The sequence below is a fragment of the Camelina sativa genome, chromosome 7 (assembly GCF_030686135.1).
Source record: "Camelina sativa cultivar CO46 ecotype springtype chromosome 7, ASM3068613v1".
Taxonomy (NCBI): Eukaryota; Viridiplantae; Streptophyta; class Magnoliopsida; order Brassicales; family Brassicaceae; genus Camelina; species Camelina sativa.
In genome coordinates this window covers 27,862,817-27,878,883 of record NC_141886.1, presented here as the reverse complement: position 1 = coordinate 27,878,883, position 16,067 = coordinate 27,862,817, and the positions used below count along the sequence as shown (strand labels likewise).

General features: G+C 38.1%; 2 protein-coding genes and 3 pseudogenes across 5 annotated transcripts; 4 read left to right on the top strand and 1 right to left on the bottom strand.

The window, feature by feature from the left end:
* The first annotated feature begins 529 nt into the window (after nt 1-529).
* LOC104702688 (protein CHROMATIN REMODELING 35-like) lies at nt 530-3,971 on the top strand (annotated as a pseudogene). The gene is made up of 5 exons (XR_015561224.1): nt 530-677; nt 904-1,184; nt 1,305-1,610; nt 1,753-1,905; nt 1,994-3,971. The product of XR_015561224.1 is annotated as a protein CHROMATIN REMODELING 35-like (transcript).
* Nucleotides 3,972-4,654: 683 nt separating this feature from the next.
* On the top strand, nt 4,655-10,481 carry LOC104702684 (uncharacterized). The gene is made up of 18 exons (XM_010418588.3): nt 4,655-5,142; nt 5,291-5,351; nt 5,437-5,473; nt 5,565-5,695; nt 5,812-5,883; nt 5,969-6,152; nt 6,324-6,457; nt 7,118-7,257; nt 7,356-7,406; nt 7,495-7,577; nt 7,662-7,716; nt 7,797-7,911; nt 7,998-8,520; nt 8,631-8,844; nt 8,950-9,020; nt 9,115-9,283; nt 9,360-9,489; nt 9,627-10,481. The coding sequence occupies exons 1-18, from the start codon at nt 5,035-5,037 to the stop codon at nt 10,307-10,309; spliced, it is 2,961 nt and encodes a 986-aa protein (XP_010416890.2). The 5' UTR covers nt 4,655-5,034; the 3' UTR covers nt 10,310-10,481.
* A 27-nt stretch (nt 10,482-10,508) lies between these two features.
* LOC104702685 (putative cysteine protease RD19B) lies at nt 10,509-11,503 on the top strand (annotated as a pseudogene). The gene is made up of 3 exons (XR_015561223.1): nt 10,509-11,077; nt 11,147-11,240; nt 11,343-11,503. The product of XR_015561223.1 is annotated as a putative cysteine protease RD19B (transcript).
* Nucleotides 11,504-11,537: 34 nt separating this feature from the next.
* Nucleotides 11,538-11,956, top strand: LOC147941782 (putative cysteine protease RD19B pseudogene; annotated as a pseudogene). The gene has a single exon (XR_015561222.1). The product of XR_015561222.1 is annotated as a putative cysteine protease RD19B pseudogene (transcript).
* LOC104702686 (E3 ubiquitin-protein ligase RSL1-like) lies at nt 11,899-14,116 on the bottom strand. The gene is made up of 3 exons (XM_010418589.3): nt 13,563-14,116; nt 12,403-13,151; nt 11,899-12,293 (listed from the first exon to the last, which is right to left on the bottom strand). The coding sequence occupies exons 1-3, from the start codon at nt 13,965-13,967 to the stop codon at nt 12,086-12,088; spliced, it is 1,362 nt and encodes a 453-aa protein (XP_010416891.2). The 5' UTR covers nt 13,968-14,116; the 3' UTR covers nt 11,899-12,085.
* Nucleotides 14,117-16,067: the final 1,951 nt, after the last annotated feature.

Here is a 16,067-nt window from a genome sequence, read left to right as displayed (position 1 = left end):
AGTTGACTTCATTATATATGTGCCGTATCAATTGGGTTTTTAAATGTTGATGAAATTTTAGGTAATTTAAAGTTCTTTTATGTAGATCATCAGTAGATGTCGTTACACCTTCTTGGACAAAATTAATTAGTACATTGTACATATACATTAGATCTCACGTTAAACGTTGTTGATGATGTACAGAGAGACTTTTATAATTGATAGAGAGATAGAGAGACAGTCACATAACCATAATAAACCCTTTGAAATGTTTTTAACATTTTGGGATGCCATCATGGTATTGTTGTAGTCTTGTAGAGTGTATGTAGTGTGTGTATACACAATAATAGTCCAGAGTGGGATGCAAGTTTAAAATGTATAGATATTAATATATGTGTGTATATATTGTTTTTGTCGTATTGACATTCCCAAAAGTCCGTGTTCTTGTCTCTCTCCTTTGCCACTTTGCCACCATGACTAACTTCTATTATGGGAAATCAAACAAAATAAAAGCTTTCAATTTTCGCAGCTGAAAAATAAAAAAAAGTAGATCTGTTTCCTCTTCGTTGCTTGAAATCTCTCTGATTCCTGCATAAAAAGCTTGCATCTTTGAGATTGTTCTTAGTCGTAGTTTTGACACTAAGGAGCTCACATGGTGGGTACTGGTCAGTTTCCGTTTTGGAAGCCGAGGGAGACGCGTACGTTTATTATACTTACTACATCTCTTGTTGCTCCTAATTTATGCTCAAAATTAACAAGGAGAAGAGATGATTAATCTCTGTTCATGGAAAGTTCAAAGATTCAGAATTTGAATGTGAAAAACTAAAAAAAAAGCCATTTCCTTGATTTTTAGTGAAAATGTTTGATTCCTTTTGTTTCTCCTTGTAATTTTTACTGGTGGTTTGGTTGATGATATATGTACAGCTTGGAATTTGAGGTCGCGTACGAAAAGCGTTACTCAAGAAGAACTTGCCAAGCGTCCTAACCCATTCTCTCTACCATTTCTGCTTGATGGGCTTGATGAAGATGGTAAATACGGTTGGCTTTCTGATGATGTAAAGAGATTTTGTAAGCTGAGACAGTACCATTCGAATGGTTCTATCTCATTGGAAGATGCCGAAGCTAGAGGAGTGAAAAAAACAGCCAAGTCTGTTCAGATTCTTAACATTGATTCGGATGATGATTTGCCTCAAGAATCAGTTACTGTAAGCTTTAATCGCAGATATTTAATGTTCATTGTAATTTGTTGAATGTTTGTGATAGTCTCATATTCATCTTTTGTTGCCAAGTTTAAATCTTTATGATCTCGTTTTGCATTTTGTCAGTTTCTAGATAAAAGGCAAAAGAAGCTCAAGGGAGTGGTTGTTGTGGATGATGATGGACGTCGGTTCTCTCCTACAGACGAGTTGACGAAGTGCTCAGATTCTTCAAGCAATGCTCTTCGAAACAGCTCTAATGATGATGTTATGAGTGAGAATAGCTCAGGATCTGACACAAGTCTTCAAGGTTATGACGAGGAGGATTCATCGATGAATTCTATTGCTAGTGACAATCAGAATCCTCTATATGTAGATGCAGAGGAAGAAGAAGAGCTTTGGAGGCAGATGTCATTTATTCAGGAATCAATTAAGGTTACTTCCAGTACATTTTCATTTAATCATAGAGCAAAATTTCTCTAATCTGCATATATATATTCGAGTTCGGATCCAGATATCATCTGCTTCTCTTGCATTCTTATTGTTTTCAGCTGACTTTTGCCTTTCTTGGTTATAGGAAACGGTGGAGCATTCACAAATTAATGATCTTAAACAAGTCGAAGACTGTGACCATTCCTTCATCTGCAGGGACGATATTGGAGAAGTGTGTCGTGTTTGTGGACTCATCAAGAAACCAATTGAGAGCATGATCGAGGTTGTGTTCAACAAGGTTAGTGATCACTGATGAACTGTGTGTGGTGTGTATTGACTTTGTTAGAGATATTCAGAACTTCAGTTTACGTTCTTTCCTGATGTAGCCAAAGAGATCAAGACGAACTTATATGCATGAAAAAGAAAATGGGGAAACAAGCAAGACCTTCTCAATAAGCCGGCAGTCTTCTCAGACAAACATTTTGGGAGAAAAGATGTTCATCCACCCAAGACATGATCAGGCCATGAGACCTCACCAGACTGAAGGCTTCAGATTTTTATGCAACAACCTTGCAGCGGATGAACCAGGTGGATGCATATTAGCTCATGCACCGGGATCAGGCAAGACATTTCTGCTCATCAGCTTTCTATAGAGCTTCATGGCTATGGATCCGCAGGCTAGACCATTGATCGTGCTACCAAAGGGGATCATAGATTCATGGAAGAGAGAGTTTACTTCGTGGGCAGTTGAGAACGTCCCCCTTCTTGATTTCTACAGCGTGAAAGCAGAATCACGGAAACAACAGTTGAAGGTTTTGGGGCAATGGGTCGAACAGAGAAGCATTCTGTTTCTTGGGTACCAACAGTTTGCAAAAATCATCTGCGATGATAACTTTGAAGCAGCTTCAGAAGATTGTAAGCTGATATTGCTTGAGAAACCAACGTTGCTTATACTTGATGAAGGTCATACATCAAGGAATAAGGAGACAAACATGCTTATTTCGCTTGCTCGTGTCAGGACTCCTCGAAAGGTGGTTCTCACAGGTACTTTGTTCCAAAACAATGTTGAGGAAGTGTTTAACATTCTGAATCTTGTTCGTCCCAAGTTCTTGAAGCGTCCTGGAACTCGGGAGATTGTTTCCCATATCATGAGCAAGGCAGAGATACCGAGTGGCAAACAGATGAACCAGAGTAGTATGGAGGGAACTTTCTTCGCTGCAGTAGAGTTTACATTACAGAAGAGTACAAATTCTTCTGCTAAAGCCAGCTTGATAAAGGATCTACGCGAAATGACCCGTAATATCTTGCATTATCACAAAGCAGATTTCAGAGGCTTGCTCCCCGGACTTAGTGAGTTCACTGTCATGCTCAACCTGCTCAAGTCAGAGAGATGAAGTCAAGGGTCTGAGGAACATGGAACTGTTCAAGCAGATCTCTCTTGGTGTTGCTTTGTATATCCACCCAAAGCTCAAATCTTTCTTGGAGGAAAACCCGTCAAACGGTGAAAAGAGTTTTGATGATAACAATAACACAGTGAGGAAGCTAGACAAGGTGCTGGAGAAGATCAATGTGAGAGACAATGTGAAGATGAAGTTCTTTCTAAACCTCTTAGCTCTGTGTGAATCAACAGGAGAGAAGCTCTTGGTGTTCAGCCAATACATAGCTCCAATAAAGACTCTTCAGAGAGTCATGAGCTCAATGAAAGGTTGGCATTTAGAGAAAGAGATGTTCACAATCACAGGAGATTCGAGCAATGAGCAAAGAGAAAGTTCAATGGAGCGATTCAACAATTCTCCAGAGGCAAAAGTATTTTTCGGATCGATAAGAGCTTGTGGGGAAGGAATATCACTGGTGGGTGCGTCAAGGGTTCTGATACTTGATGTTCATCTGAACCCATCAGTGACTCAGCAAGCAGTGGCTCGAGCTTACAGGCCAGGACAGAAGAGGAAAGTGTATGCATACAGGCTTGTAGCTGCGGATTCACCAGAGGAAGAGAGCTACAAAACCAGTACGCGCAAAGAGACGATGTCGAAGATGTGGTTCGAGTGGAATGTTGGATTGGTAAGAGATGATTTTGGGTTTAGAGCCATTGGTGTTGATCACTCTGGTGATGCGTTTCTTGAGACGACTAAGTTGAAGGAAGATATCAAGTGTTTGTACACAAGGTAAACCGATTTGATAACCGGTTCGGACCGGTTATTGATCGTTTTGGTCAATCAGATAAAATAACATTATTATTTGCATAATTTTATAATTTCTAGACATTTTGGTTTAAGTGATGAACCGAATTGAAATTGAATCTCTAATGGTTGTGTTTTTATTTATTTTGAAAGACTTTTCTTAGTACTAAATTTTGATTTGTGCTACTAAAAAGGGTTTGTTGGCAAAATAGTATATTTTCAAAACTTAATTGGAATTTTAGTACATTTACTATTTATAATTGGAGAAATAGATGAGTTTTACTATTTCTGTAATAGAAAAGATGTAAGATAGATAAGAAAGTGGGGTATAGTGTAGTAGTGTAAAATTACAAAAGAGTAGTTGTATAAAAGACATCCGTACAACATATTTAATGTACACATTTATTACACATATAAATATTTTTATTTCATTCATATTGAATATATTATATATCAGTTGTACGGATAAAAACATGTATATTAACATATATATAAATACACTAAATGAATTGTACGGGTTAAACTTGTATATTATTATTATTTGTACACTTGATATATGTACACATTATAATGTGTACAGACACCTGTACAGACACATGTACACATTATAAAATGTACAGACACTTGTATACTTAATAATGTGTACAGATACAAAATTTATAAAAAATATTTAATATTACCAAATATAATCATTACACAAAATGCATATCAAATTATAAAGAAAAAACATATATTTTTTTGTATCTGTAAAAAATTAAAAATATATATATATATATTGAATAATATTTTAGTTATTAGATTCAAGGATAATTTAATAAAAAATATATATATATATATATATATATATTTAATTTCAATGACACATTTGTAAATAAAATGATTAGTAGAGAATTAAGAAGTAATTCAAATAGTAGTAAATAGTGAAAGTGTGTTTTGCCAATTTTAGTGAATGTACTAATTGTTCAATTAAGTTTTAAAAATGTACTAAAACTCCAATATTCTCTACTAAAAACACGTTAGCAGAAAAACTGAACCGATCCAACCGGAATCGTACCATTCGGTTCGGCGTGAATTAATCTGATTTAGTCGGTTAACTTGGGTTTTAGTGGTTTGGTAAATAAACCCTAGATTTCTTCTTCTTCTTCAACAACATCCTCGGCCCTCTTCCTCAATCTCTTTAAGCTCTGCAAAACTCGAAAAAACTGTGAAAAACCCTAATTTGAATCTCTCGTTCGCTAGTATCGTCAATGGGGAAAAACAACAAGAAAGAGAGGAAAGATGGAGAAGAAAAATCTCCACACTCTGCCGCCACTGTTTGCGTTTCAGGGTTGCCTTATTCCATCACCAATGCTCAGGTACCTTCTTCCTCGCTCTCTCTCTCTCTCTCTATATATATATATATGTATTCATTGCCTTGGGTTTAGGTTAGAGTTTGTTAATTCGAGTTTCGATGTTCTTGAAATTCTTAGTAGTGAATTATTATTTTTCAACGAATTGTTTCAGCTTGAAGAAGCCTTTAGTGAAATTGGTCCCGTCAGGCGTTGCTTTCTCGTCACAAATAAAGGTGAGTGAATTAGGGTTCACAGTTGGAATTGAAGTTCTCATTGGCTTATCTATCAAGGAGCTAACATGATCTTTTCTATTTACAGGATCAAATGAACACCGCGGCTTTGCTTTTGTTACATTGTAAGCTTAGTCCACTTGTTGAAACTAATTTCTTACTGGGCAAAGTTATATATTGGTTCTTACAATCCCAAGTTTCTTCTTCCCTTTGCAGTGCTTTACCAGAGGATGTTAAGCGTGCTATTGAGTTGAAGAATGGTTCTACTGTTGGAGGACGTAGGATTACAGTTAAACAGGCCACACATCGCCGTCCTCTTCCAGAGCGTCGTATAAAAGCAGCTGAAGGTTGGTGTTTGGAATTTTAAGAGTTCGATTTTTATTTTTATTTCAGCATTCGTCTTTTCTTTTGACATCAATTTTTCATCTGCTAAATTTCTTGTATTATTCTTTTGTCGAATTAGGTATCTCTTTACCTGATAATTCCCAGGCACAGAGTGACAAGGGCACTTTGATCCCCGAGACTGATAAGAAAGGTATAAGCTTGCCTAGATTTTGTTTTGCAGTCTTGAGTAAGTTGGTTTGGTTTATCGTTACTCATTAAGTTTGTATTTGCGTCAGTTCTTCCAACCGAAGAAAAAGTAGATAAACCAATTGAGCGCAAGAAAGAAGAGAAGCTAATTGAGCGCAAGAAAGAAGAGAAGCCAATTGAGCGCCAAAAAGTAGAGAAGCCATTTGAGCGCAAAAGCAAAACAAAGCTTCATGTTGATTTACCAGATAAAGAAACATGTTCAGACAAGCAAAGGTATGATTTAATAACAATGTACTGACTTTTTTTATAGAGATATATACTGAATATTTATTAATTATAATAGCCTGTGTAAGGAAGACTACATAATATTCTTTATGCATAATCAAAACTGCGTCTCTCATTTTTTCTGCTTATATATTTGTTCGCTTTTTCTATATGGTGAAGAGTTGCAAGAACTGTAATCTTTGGTGGCCTTGTTAATCCTGAGATGGCAGAGCTAGTCCATAGTCGTGTCAAAGAGATTGGCACTGTGTGCTCTGTCAGATATCCCCTCCCCAAAGAGGAGCTCCAACAAAATGGTAAGAATAATGTTAAAAAAAAATTGACATGCCTGCTTGCATACCCCAACCAATGATTTTTAGTTACATGGTTTTTATTTGGTAAATGATGTTTATATCTAAGTAAAGTGTCAAGTTATCGTTCAGAGCTGCTTGATCTATGAATCTGTGCATCAGAGAACGATATTGTTATTCTTGGCACGGCACAAAATGCCTAGTCTCAATGAGCACTATTGGGACATGAATCTCCATTGATTATGAGATGAAATTAGCTATAACAGGTTTCGTAGGATGTCTGGGAAGAGATTACGTATGAAGTGTAAACTGCATTGTTTGCTAGTCCAGGTTTATAGGGTTTACTTTTGAAATATTGCTGTAGGAATGAATCTACTGCTCATGGTTCCATTATTAAGTTTTTGTTTGGTGTTGGTTGCCTCACTTTTCTTTATCTTGAAGCTGAATTCTGGTTTGTTACTTGATATCTTTACCTAACTACATATAATTAAAGCCTGTGTGCGCATACCTTTTCTAGTATCTGAATAAATTTTGCAAGATTTTCCATACACGTGTTAGTTACTACTGTGGGCATGTAACTATAACCTTCTTTGGTTTCTTCTAAGAACATGCCAGACTTTGTGCTCATGATGCATTTATTAAGCGTCAGAACTATAAATTTTCCAGGTCTTGCCCAAGACGGATGCAGGGCAGAAGCATCAGCTGTTCTCTTGACGAGTGTCAAATCTGCTTGTGCTGCGGTTGCAAAATTACATCAAACTGAGATAAAGGGAAATTTCATTTGGGCTCGTCAGCTTGGTGGTGAGGTGAACATCATTTGCTTTTGACCATTGTATTTCTGTCGAGTAGTTAACTGATAAGCATGTGAATCAGTTCATAATTTATTAATATTTTTTTGATGCAGGGTTCAAAGGCTCAGAAGTGGAAACTAATTATCCGAAATCTTCCTTTCAAGGTTTTTAAAACCCGATTTTTTTTGTTTGTTGGCTACAATCTCATATATAAATTCGTTGCTTTTCTCATGGAGTTTTTGAAATTTGCAGGCTACACCTAAAGATATTAAGGAGGTCTTTTCAGCAGAAGGGTTTGTCTGGGATGTTTTTATTCCTAAAAATTTTGAAACTGGGTATGTTCTAATTCGTCTGAGTGATTTTCTTGATTATGAATAAATCACTGTATATTATTCTCATTTGGTGTAATATTTTGGCAGGCTACCTAAGGGGTTTGCATTTGTCAAATTCACGTGTAAGAAAGATGCAGAGAGTGTAAGATCTTGAAACATGGGTATCTTAATTTGGTTATCCTCCATTTGGATCACTTGTCTTAATTATTTTTGCATCTTCAGGCGATTCAAAAGTTCAATGGGTACATGTTTAGTAAAAGGCCGATAGCTGTAGACTGGGCTGTACCTAAGAATCTTTACAACGGTGCTGCTGAGGCCACTACTGCTTCAGCAAATGGTATGTTACCGTATATTTTTGTTTTTATCGCTGGGGTTTTTAAATAACTATAATTATTAAAAACTTCTTGTCCTCAACCTTGGCAGGTGACAAAGAAGGAAGTGACGGGGACAGTGATAACAGTAGTGTTGATTTGGAGGAGGTTGATAATGCTGTAGAAAGCCACCCACCTTCTGGAGATGATACTGATGATGATGAGGAGGAGGACGGCAGTGGCAAACTGAGTGAATCAGATGCACTGGAGAGAGATGTTGGGACCGATGTGAATTTTGAAGAGGAAGCAGATGTTGCGAGAAAGGTTCTTAAGAACTTGCTTGCGTCTTCAAAAGATTCTATTTCTCCTGATGGAGATACAGAGGACGCAGATAAAAGCAAACTTAAAAATTCAACAACTAAGCCAGTCGCTGACTCTTTTGGTGTCTCTGAACCTTTGGAATCTGGTACAACGAAAGTGGTGGCTCCTAAAGAAAGGCAGGAAAATGATGATTTTGAGAGAACGTTATTTATAAGAAACCTCCCATTTGATGTTACTAAGGAAGAAGTCAAACAGAGGTTTGCTGTATTTGGGGAAGTTGAATCTTTATTCCTGGTTCTCCACAAGGTCACAAAGTATGCATCCTGATATGCTTTGAAATTCGTTAAATCATAGAAAAAAATCTTCAAGCTCTAATAAACCCAAAGCCTCACATTTTTCTCTCTGTATGTGTTTTCTTTCTCAGGCGGCCAGAAGGGACTGCTTTTCTCAAGTTCAAAACAGCAGATGCATCAGTTGCAGCCATTTCAGCTGCTAATACTCCCTCAGGTGTAGGTGTCCTTCTTAAAGGCAGACAACTGAACATTATGAGAGCTGTGGGTAAGAAAGCTGCACAGGACATAGAGCTCAAAAAGACCGAGGAGAAGAATCTTGACCATCGGAATCTTTATCTTGCTAAGGTACACCACCGTTCACACCTCTGTCAGTCCGCAAAAATCTCTGGAAATCGTAATCTCTGCATGCTATTCCAACACGCACTGATATTTCGGTTTTTAATTCCACAGGAAGGTCAGATCCTTGATGGTACACCTGCTGCGGAGGGTCTGTCTGCGGAAGATATGGACAGGCGACGAAGGTAAATAATTTCTTACCCTATCATCATATATGCATGTTACTACTGTCTAGTGATTTGGGATGAGAGAAGAGTGAGCATGTGATTATCCTCGCAGATTGCATGAAAACAAGATGAAAAAGCTTCAGTCTCCTAACTTCCATGTATCTCGAACAAGGCTTGTGATCTATAATTTGCCCAAGTCCATGAATAAAAAGCAACTACACAAGCTCTTAGTTAATGCTGTTACCTCACGAGCTACACAGCAGAAGCCGTCTATTCGACAGGTCAGCTCTTCGCCGTTGTGCTACAATTCAAACACAGTTCTATAATCTGAACCTAGTTTCTTTGTTTTCTACGCAGATCAAGTTCTTACAGAATGAGAAGAAGGGTAAAGTTGATACTAAGAACTACTCCCGTGGTGTTGCCTTTGTCGAGTTCACGGAGCATGAACATGCTCTTGTAGCCCTGAGAGTACTTAACAACAATCCTGGTAATTGATCTTGCTGGAAGCCAACTTTCCATTAAACTTCAAGTACTTTTTTTTGAACGGTTTGTAATTTGATGATGGTTATCGCATCTATCGGAGTAAGATGAGACGAATATCATATTATTTTATTATTTCTGCAGAGACATTTGGTCCTCAACACCGCCCTGTTATAGAATTTGCTGTTGATAACGTCCAGAAGCTTAAGATACGAGAAGCTAAGCAGCAGCAGTTTCAGCAACGGGATAAACACTACGAATCTGAGCAGCAGCAACGCGATAATCACAACGAATCTGAGCAGCAGCAGTCGAATGGTGAAGCAGATGCACCTGACAATAGATACAAAAGAAAAACGAGGGAAGGGGAGGATAACACTGGTCCAAGGAAAGAGAATGGAGCCAGGTTTAAGAAGGGACCTGTGCGCCCACGTGAAGAGGGTAAAGAAGAAGCAAAATCCAATATAGCAGTAAAAGGTGATGCAGCAGCAGAGAAGAAGAGACGTAATATACGCACACAGGAAAAACAGTCTTCAAACCAGAAAGGGCAAAGGATGAGGCAGAAAGAGGCAAATGAGAAACCAAATCAGAAGAATGCCAAAGATATGAGCGATGATGTACCAAGAAAGAGGAAGCTTGAGGAGATCAGAGGTGAAGAGAGTAGAAATGGGCAGAGGAAGAAGAATAAGAAGCAAGGTGAAGGTCAAGGTGGTGCAGAGGTAGGTGACAAACTTGATATGTTGGTTGCGATATACAAGTCAAAGTTCTCCCAGACCTCAGCCAAAACGGGGGGCCCACAAAAACCACTCAGGAGATGGTTCGAATCTTGAGACTTCTTGAATCATCAAATGTCAGTTTTGATCTTCTTAAGTTTCATCTGTACCTTTCTTTTTCTTTATTCTGTCTGAGAAATCTCCAAACACGTCCTTGTTGTTATGTATTCGTATACTTACAAACTAGACCGAATCAGAATCTTAAGAAATCAGGATTTATTTTGTTGAACTGGACCGTTTGGTCAGCAAATTTATAGCATGTAGCCTGGTAATGGTTCACCTAACTCCCCAAGGTTTCGTGGGTGTGTGCCAACTAACATTCTGGGCTACAGCCCTGCATTTATTCTTCTCTGTTGACCATAATTTGACAAACTGATGATGGATCATGTTAGGGTTTTGTTCTGTGTTTCTCTTCTCTTTGCGTTCGTCTCTCTTTCTCTTTGCGTGGACGGAGAAGACGTATTGATCCGGCAAGTGGTTGACGATGCAGCGGAGGAGCTGAAAGTTTTGTCATCGGAGGACCATTTTACTCTATTCAAGAAGAGATTCGGAAAGGTCTACGCTTCTCATCAGTACAGGTTCTCTGTTTTCAAATCTAATCTACGGCGAGCGATGCGTCACCAGAAGTTGGATCCTGATGCTCGTCACGGCGTCACGCGGTTTCCTGATCTGACTCGTTCTGAGTTTTGGAGGAAGCATTTAGGGGTTAAAGGTGGGTTTAAGCTTCCTAAACACGCTAATGAAGCTCCCATTCTCCCTACTCAGGATCTTCCAGAGGAGTTTGACTGGAGAGACCGCGGCGCCGTTACTCCCGTGAAAAATCAGGTATTTGATATCATGAATCGTTTTCTCAATGGAATTGGACAATATATAATATGATCCATTGTTTGTTAGGGATCTTGTGGATCTTGCTGAAGGTGCTCATTTCCTCGCTACTGGCAAACTCGTTAGTCTAAGTGAACAACAGCTCGTCGACTGTGATCACGAGGTATGAATGAGTCTCCTCTCTTGCTTATCTTTAGAAGAGTTACGTAGTGGAGTTCATAATCTCTCATGTGTCTTATGAACTTGCTTGTTTGTTATCTTGCAGTGTGATCCAGAAGCAGCAGGTTCATGTGACTCTGGTTGCGACGGTGGGTTTATGAACAATGCCTTTGAGTACACGCTCAAAACCGGAGGGCTTATGCGAGAGGAAGATTATCCTTACACCGGCACTGATGGAGGGAAGTGTTAGTTAGACAGGTCTAAAATCGTTGCCTCTGTCTCCAACTTCAGTGTTGTCTCTATGAACGAAGATCAAATAGCTGCAAACCTTGTGAAAAACGGTCCTCTAGCTGTGGGCATCAACGCAGCTTACATGCAAACCTACATTGGAGGAGTGTCGTGCCCTTACATATGCTGGAGGCAGCGGCTCAACCACGGTGTGCTATTGGTTGGTTATGGCTCGGCAAGGTTCAAGGCAAAACCGTATTGGATCATCAAGAACTCGTGGGGTGAATCTTGGGGTGAGAATGGTTTCTACAAGATTTGTAAAGGTCGTAACGTTTGCGGCGTTGACAGTTTGGTCTCCACCGTCACTGCTGCGGCCACTTGATGAGCTTTTTCATTCTTACTCTCTACTGCAATGCTATATTAATTAAAACACATTTCTTGGTGAATCCGAAACAGCTTAATAGTTCAAATAACATTACATGACTTATCTTATTATTTAAAATCCCCAAAGCAAAAGAAAAAAAAAAGAAAAACAAAAAACAGAGCAATTCAGTTTTACTTCAGAAATGATCAAAGCAATGATCAGTCTTTCTGCTCATTTGACATATTAAGGAAAATAGCCTAATAGGTTTGGTAGACACCAAACTCTTGGACTTCGACATCACCATCGTCGCTACCATCATCGTCCTCGTCCTCGTCATCGTCATCATCCTCTTCCTCGTCTTCAACATCAAAATCATCATAGTAACTTTCAACGCAACCAGAAGGGCATTCTCGTTGGAAAATCTTCCATTCGACCCCACAATCGTAGCAAAACTTATAGTGACATCTACAAAAAAAAAAAAAAAAAAAAAAAAAAAAGACATTGTTAAATAACAGTATATATTCATATATATATATAAAGTAGCTAATTAATCGGATTCGATTTATATCTATACTTGCACTTGATTTTTATGCAGCCCCCAACGCGTTCAATAAAGAGCCTGCACTTGACACATTGACGCCACATATTCTCCTTTGCCAGAGAATTGAGCTTCATCTCATTAACAAGAGTTTCAGGGGGAAGGTTCTTGTAATCAGCACAGGACAAACCAGAATGCGATGGTACTTTGCAATCAATGCAAAAGAGTCCAGAGCATTTAACACAAGCACGGACATTGGACGGGTGGCCTTGAAGGGGAACAAAATTGGTTCTGGACATCACCGTTAAGCAGCTTGTGTATGGGCAACAGATTCTCTCTGCAGCGGGAATCAAGTCCTCTTTCATCCTTTGTTTCCACAGCCCCTTCAGCTTTGGTGTTAACAACATGAGCCAGCTTCCAAGGGTGAGCTTAGAGATGCATCCATGCTCAAGGCATGTGGGCAAGACTCCGCTGAGCAGCTTCACTTCCACATACCTTTTCACGCAGGTAAAGCAGTGACGGTGACCACAATTGTTAGTAAATAACATGTGGTCGTCAGCATCGTCATAACAAATGAGGCAAGTTACCACTCCCTGTGCTGCCTCCACATTAGGGTTGCTGCTGATTTGAGAAGCTATCACATCTCTTGCAAGTTTATAAGCAAACTTAACATCATTTGGTGCAACCAAGACAATCTCACTTGCAGCCAGTTTCTCTTTATAGTGAATGAATTCTCCCACGAGATCCTCCAACGTTTGCGTAGAAAAATCCCCTCTACCATTTATCTGCAATGAAAATAATCAGATACCAAAGCAAATAATTTAGTTCATCCTAGTTCTCATTTACAATCAAATTGTTTGGGACTATATATAAACTCTACCGATCTCTCCAAATGCAATTACTAAACGTAAGTCAGTGGTATGAAAGTTAGTTATACAAAAAAAAAAATTGGTAAAAGAGAATATGGTATTATAATAAATAAAAGGGTCAATTGACCTCTGCCCATGCTATCAAATCAAACAAGTATTGAAACATATGGTAGATCAATTGATGAACTTTATTCAAACACTAGATCTCTAAAGCAAGATTAAAAAAAAAAGAAAAAAAGAAGCAAACAATAGCTACCATTCAGGATATTTTAGCCTCGTTAATTCTTAAACTAACCAATAAAAATAACAGAGAAAAGAAATACTTACCAATTGGTAAATTCGATAGTCATCACAATAAATCACCAATTTTTTTATCCCTAATTGAATCGAGTGATTTATGCCACAAATCGCTCCTAAAATCTCCACTCGGCTGAGAATCTTGGTGGCATCCACTGATTCCTTCATTTCATACAACAAACTATCCGCATCATCGCAGATCGCAACTCCAATACCAGCAAATACCATCTTTTCATTATTCGTTGTCGTTTTATCACTCACCAAACCTTTGAAGTACAATCGGTAAACTGTACTATCAGCAAATTTGTTTTTCGTACAGATAGATTCGCCGACCTTAGAACTACCCTCGCCCTTAAGGTTTGAGAGATCCTCGGTTATCGTAGAATCTATCCGTCGTTTCTTTGAAATCGAAGAATCTAAATCACATCTTTCCATGATTGTTTAGTCTCCGAATTTTCTCCACAAAATCTTCTTCTATATATATAGGAAGAGAGTGGGATCTAGGCGGAGCTTGCAAAGTTGTGAAAGAATCTTTCATAGATTATTACCATAACTTTTACAAGGAAAGATTAAGTTGTGGGTCTGATTGGCGTGAATATTCATAAATGTATAGCTTTAATGAGATTTTTTATCATATTTAATTTTGTGAGCATTAATTATTTTTAGTCTTTTATTATATTGTCAGCATTTATTTTTATAAAGCCGACAAAACAAAAATTTAAGGCAAATTTTAACTTTAAGACTATTATTTTGTTTTCTAATAAAGTTACGCCTTTTGCAAAAATTAGCCATTTTGAAAAAAATATTAAATATACAGCATCATAGTGGGAAAATGGAAATAAATAACATGTGTATATTAGAAAATGACTAATTAAGCCTTCTTTTGAAGGCATGAAAGAGAACTATATCCGTGAGTCAGAACTGATTGGCCGTTACATCCTATTTGTAGACCTCCATTCTTCTCGTTAATTTTGCTAGACTCTTTCGCTAAAAACTCTATATAAAGACGTAGCTGATCAGTTTTTCATAGGCTTAGAAAACATTGCAACTGTCGATCAGTGGAGACATAACTGGTGGAGTATCTTGTGACATATGTTTTATAGCCTTGTTCGAGATCATGTAGCTCAGCTTTAGTTGATGGTTCAACGCGTTCAATCCGTAGTCATCGAGAACCAACTCCATCACTCTACACCATCTATCGTCGGTATTAAATACATATTTTTTTGTTTCTTTAACCAATTACCAGAAACAACAATTACCGGAACCGGATCCATCATATATCAGAGCAAGATGAACGAAAATGAAGAAGAATGAAGAATACGATAACAAATTAGATGTTCGAAAATAAAGTTTTGGATATCTCTGTTGATGTGAACAACAAGGTGAAGAACATGTAAATCCTTTGTGAACAAGGTGAAGAACAAGACGAGTAGAAAAAGACGTTCGTATTTCTTTTGATGATGATGACATGGAATGATGCATCCGACGTCATTTTTTAATTGATGAAGTGGCTAGTATGCCACCAAAGAAACATGTAAATCACCCTAATTAAACAAGCCACAAAACAAAACTATAATTCAATCGCAACATGAGTACTATTACAATAATTAAAAAACAAAAGAATGGCTGTCAAATTCAACCGCTTAATATCGTAACTTAACTGCAAATATTTAACTCAGTTGTATCATTTAATAAGCCAACCGTAATTGCATGTTATTCTGGTAATTAATCTTTCGCTAATAAGTCAGCCGTAAAATGGTCGAGTTATTTGTTAATTCAGCTCATTACGGCTGAAATATGACACTTAACCGTAAATCAGCTATAACGACATCCCATAAGTAATCGTCGTTAATAACTCAGCCAGCCTGAGAAAGTTTATTCAGTCGTGTCGAAATATTAACTCAACCAAATTTTTGACAAATCAACCACCATATAAAAACTCAGCCGTAATTACGGCTGGGTTATGCACGAAACTTAGCCATTTTCTCATAATTCAACCATTTTGCTTAAATTAGCCGCAACATACCGTAACTCAGTCGTTATTGCCGTTGTAGTGGTTTACAGCTGAATTTTTTTTTTGTAAACCAAACATTAATTAGAATACGACTCCACGATTGGTAGCCCAAACCAGAGGCAATGAATTTACAAAAGAAATTGCAGAAATTAACGATCTGGACGATCGAGCTAAACATTCCGCTTTCAGATTCGAGGAGCGAGAAATCTTGGATAAGGAGAAGAAAGGGAAGGAAGCCCGGAGCTGGTGAAAATTGTCTAGAGGAGTAGAGAATGCGGGCCAGTCTTCAAGGGCTTGAATCATCGTGATTAGTTCTGCACTATCCGTCTCAAAGTTCTGGCAGACGACTCCAGTGGCAAGAATACTCTCCATGGCCCAAAGCAAAGCTTCCAATTCCAAATGAAGCGGGGAAGGACTTCGTCTTAGATATCGAGCTCCCAACAATAAAGTCTAAGCTTCATAATTACAACACCACCAACCCAAACCTGAATTGGGCTTAGAAACTTTCCAAGATCCATCTA

What these genes read in the sequence shown, in the direction of transcription:
- LOC104702684 (XM_010418588.3), top strand. Translation starts at nt 5,035, where the DNA reads ATGGGGAAAAACAACAAGAAAGAGAGGAAAGATGGAGAAGAAAAATCT. An exon ending in CTCGTCAGCTTGGTGGTGAG is followed by an intron (nt 7,258 to 7,355) that starts GTGAACATCATT and finishes TTTTTGATGCAG; the next exon opens with GGTTCAAAGGCTCAGAAGTG. An exon ending in GATATGGACAGGCGACGAAG is followed by an intron (nt 9,021 to 9,114) that starts GTAAATAATTTC and finishes TTATCCTCGCAG; the next exon opens with ATTGCATGAAAACAAGATGA.
- LOC104702686 (XM_010418589.3), bottom strand. Translation starts at nt 13,967, where the DNA reads ATGGAAAGATGTGATTTAGATTCTTCGATTTCAAAGAAACGACGGATA. An exon ending in ACTATCGAATTTACCAATTG is followed by an intron (nt 13,152 to 13,562) that starts GTAAGTATTTCT and finishes TTTTCATTGCAG; the next exon opens with ATAAATGGTAGAGGGGATTT. An exon ending in TGCATAAAAATCAAGTGCAA is followed by an intron (nt 12,294 to 12,402) that starts GTATAGATATAA and finishes TTTTTTTTGTAG; the next exon opens with ATGTCACTATAAGTTTTGCT.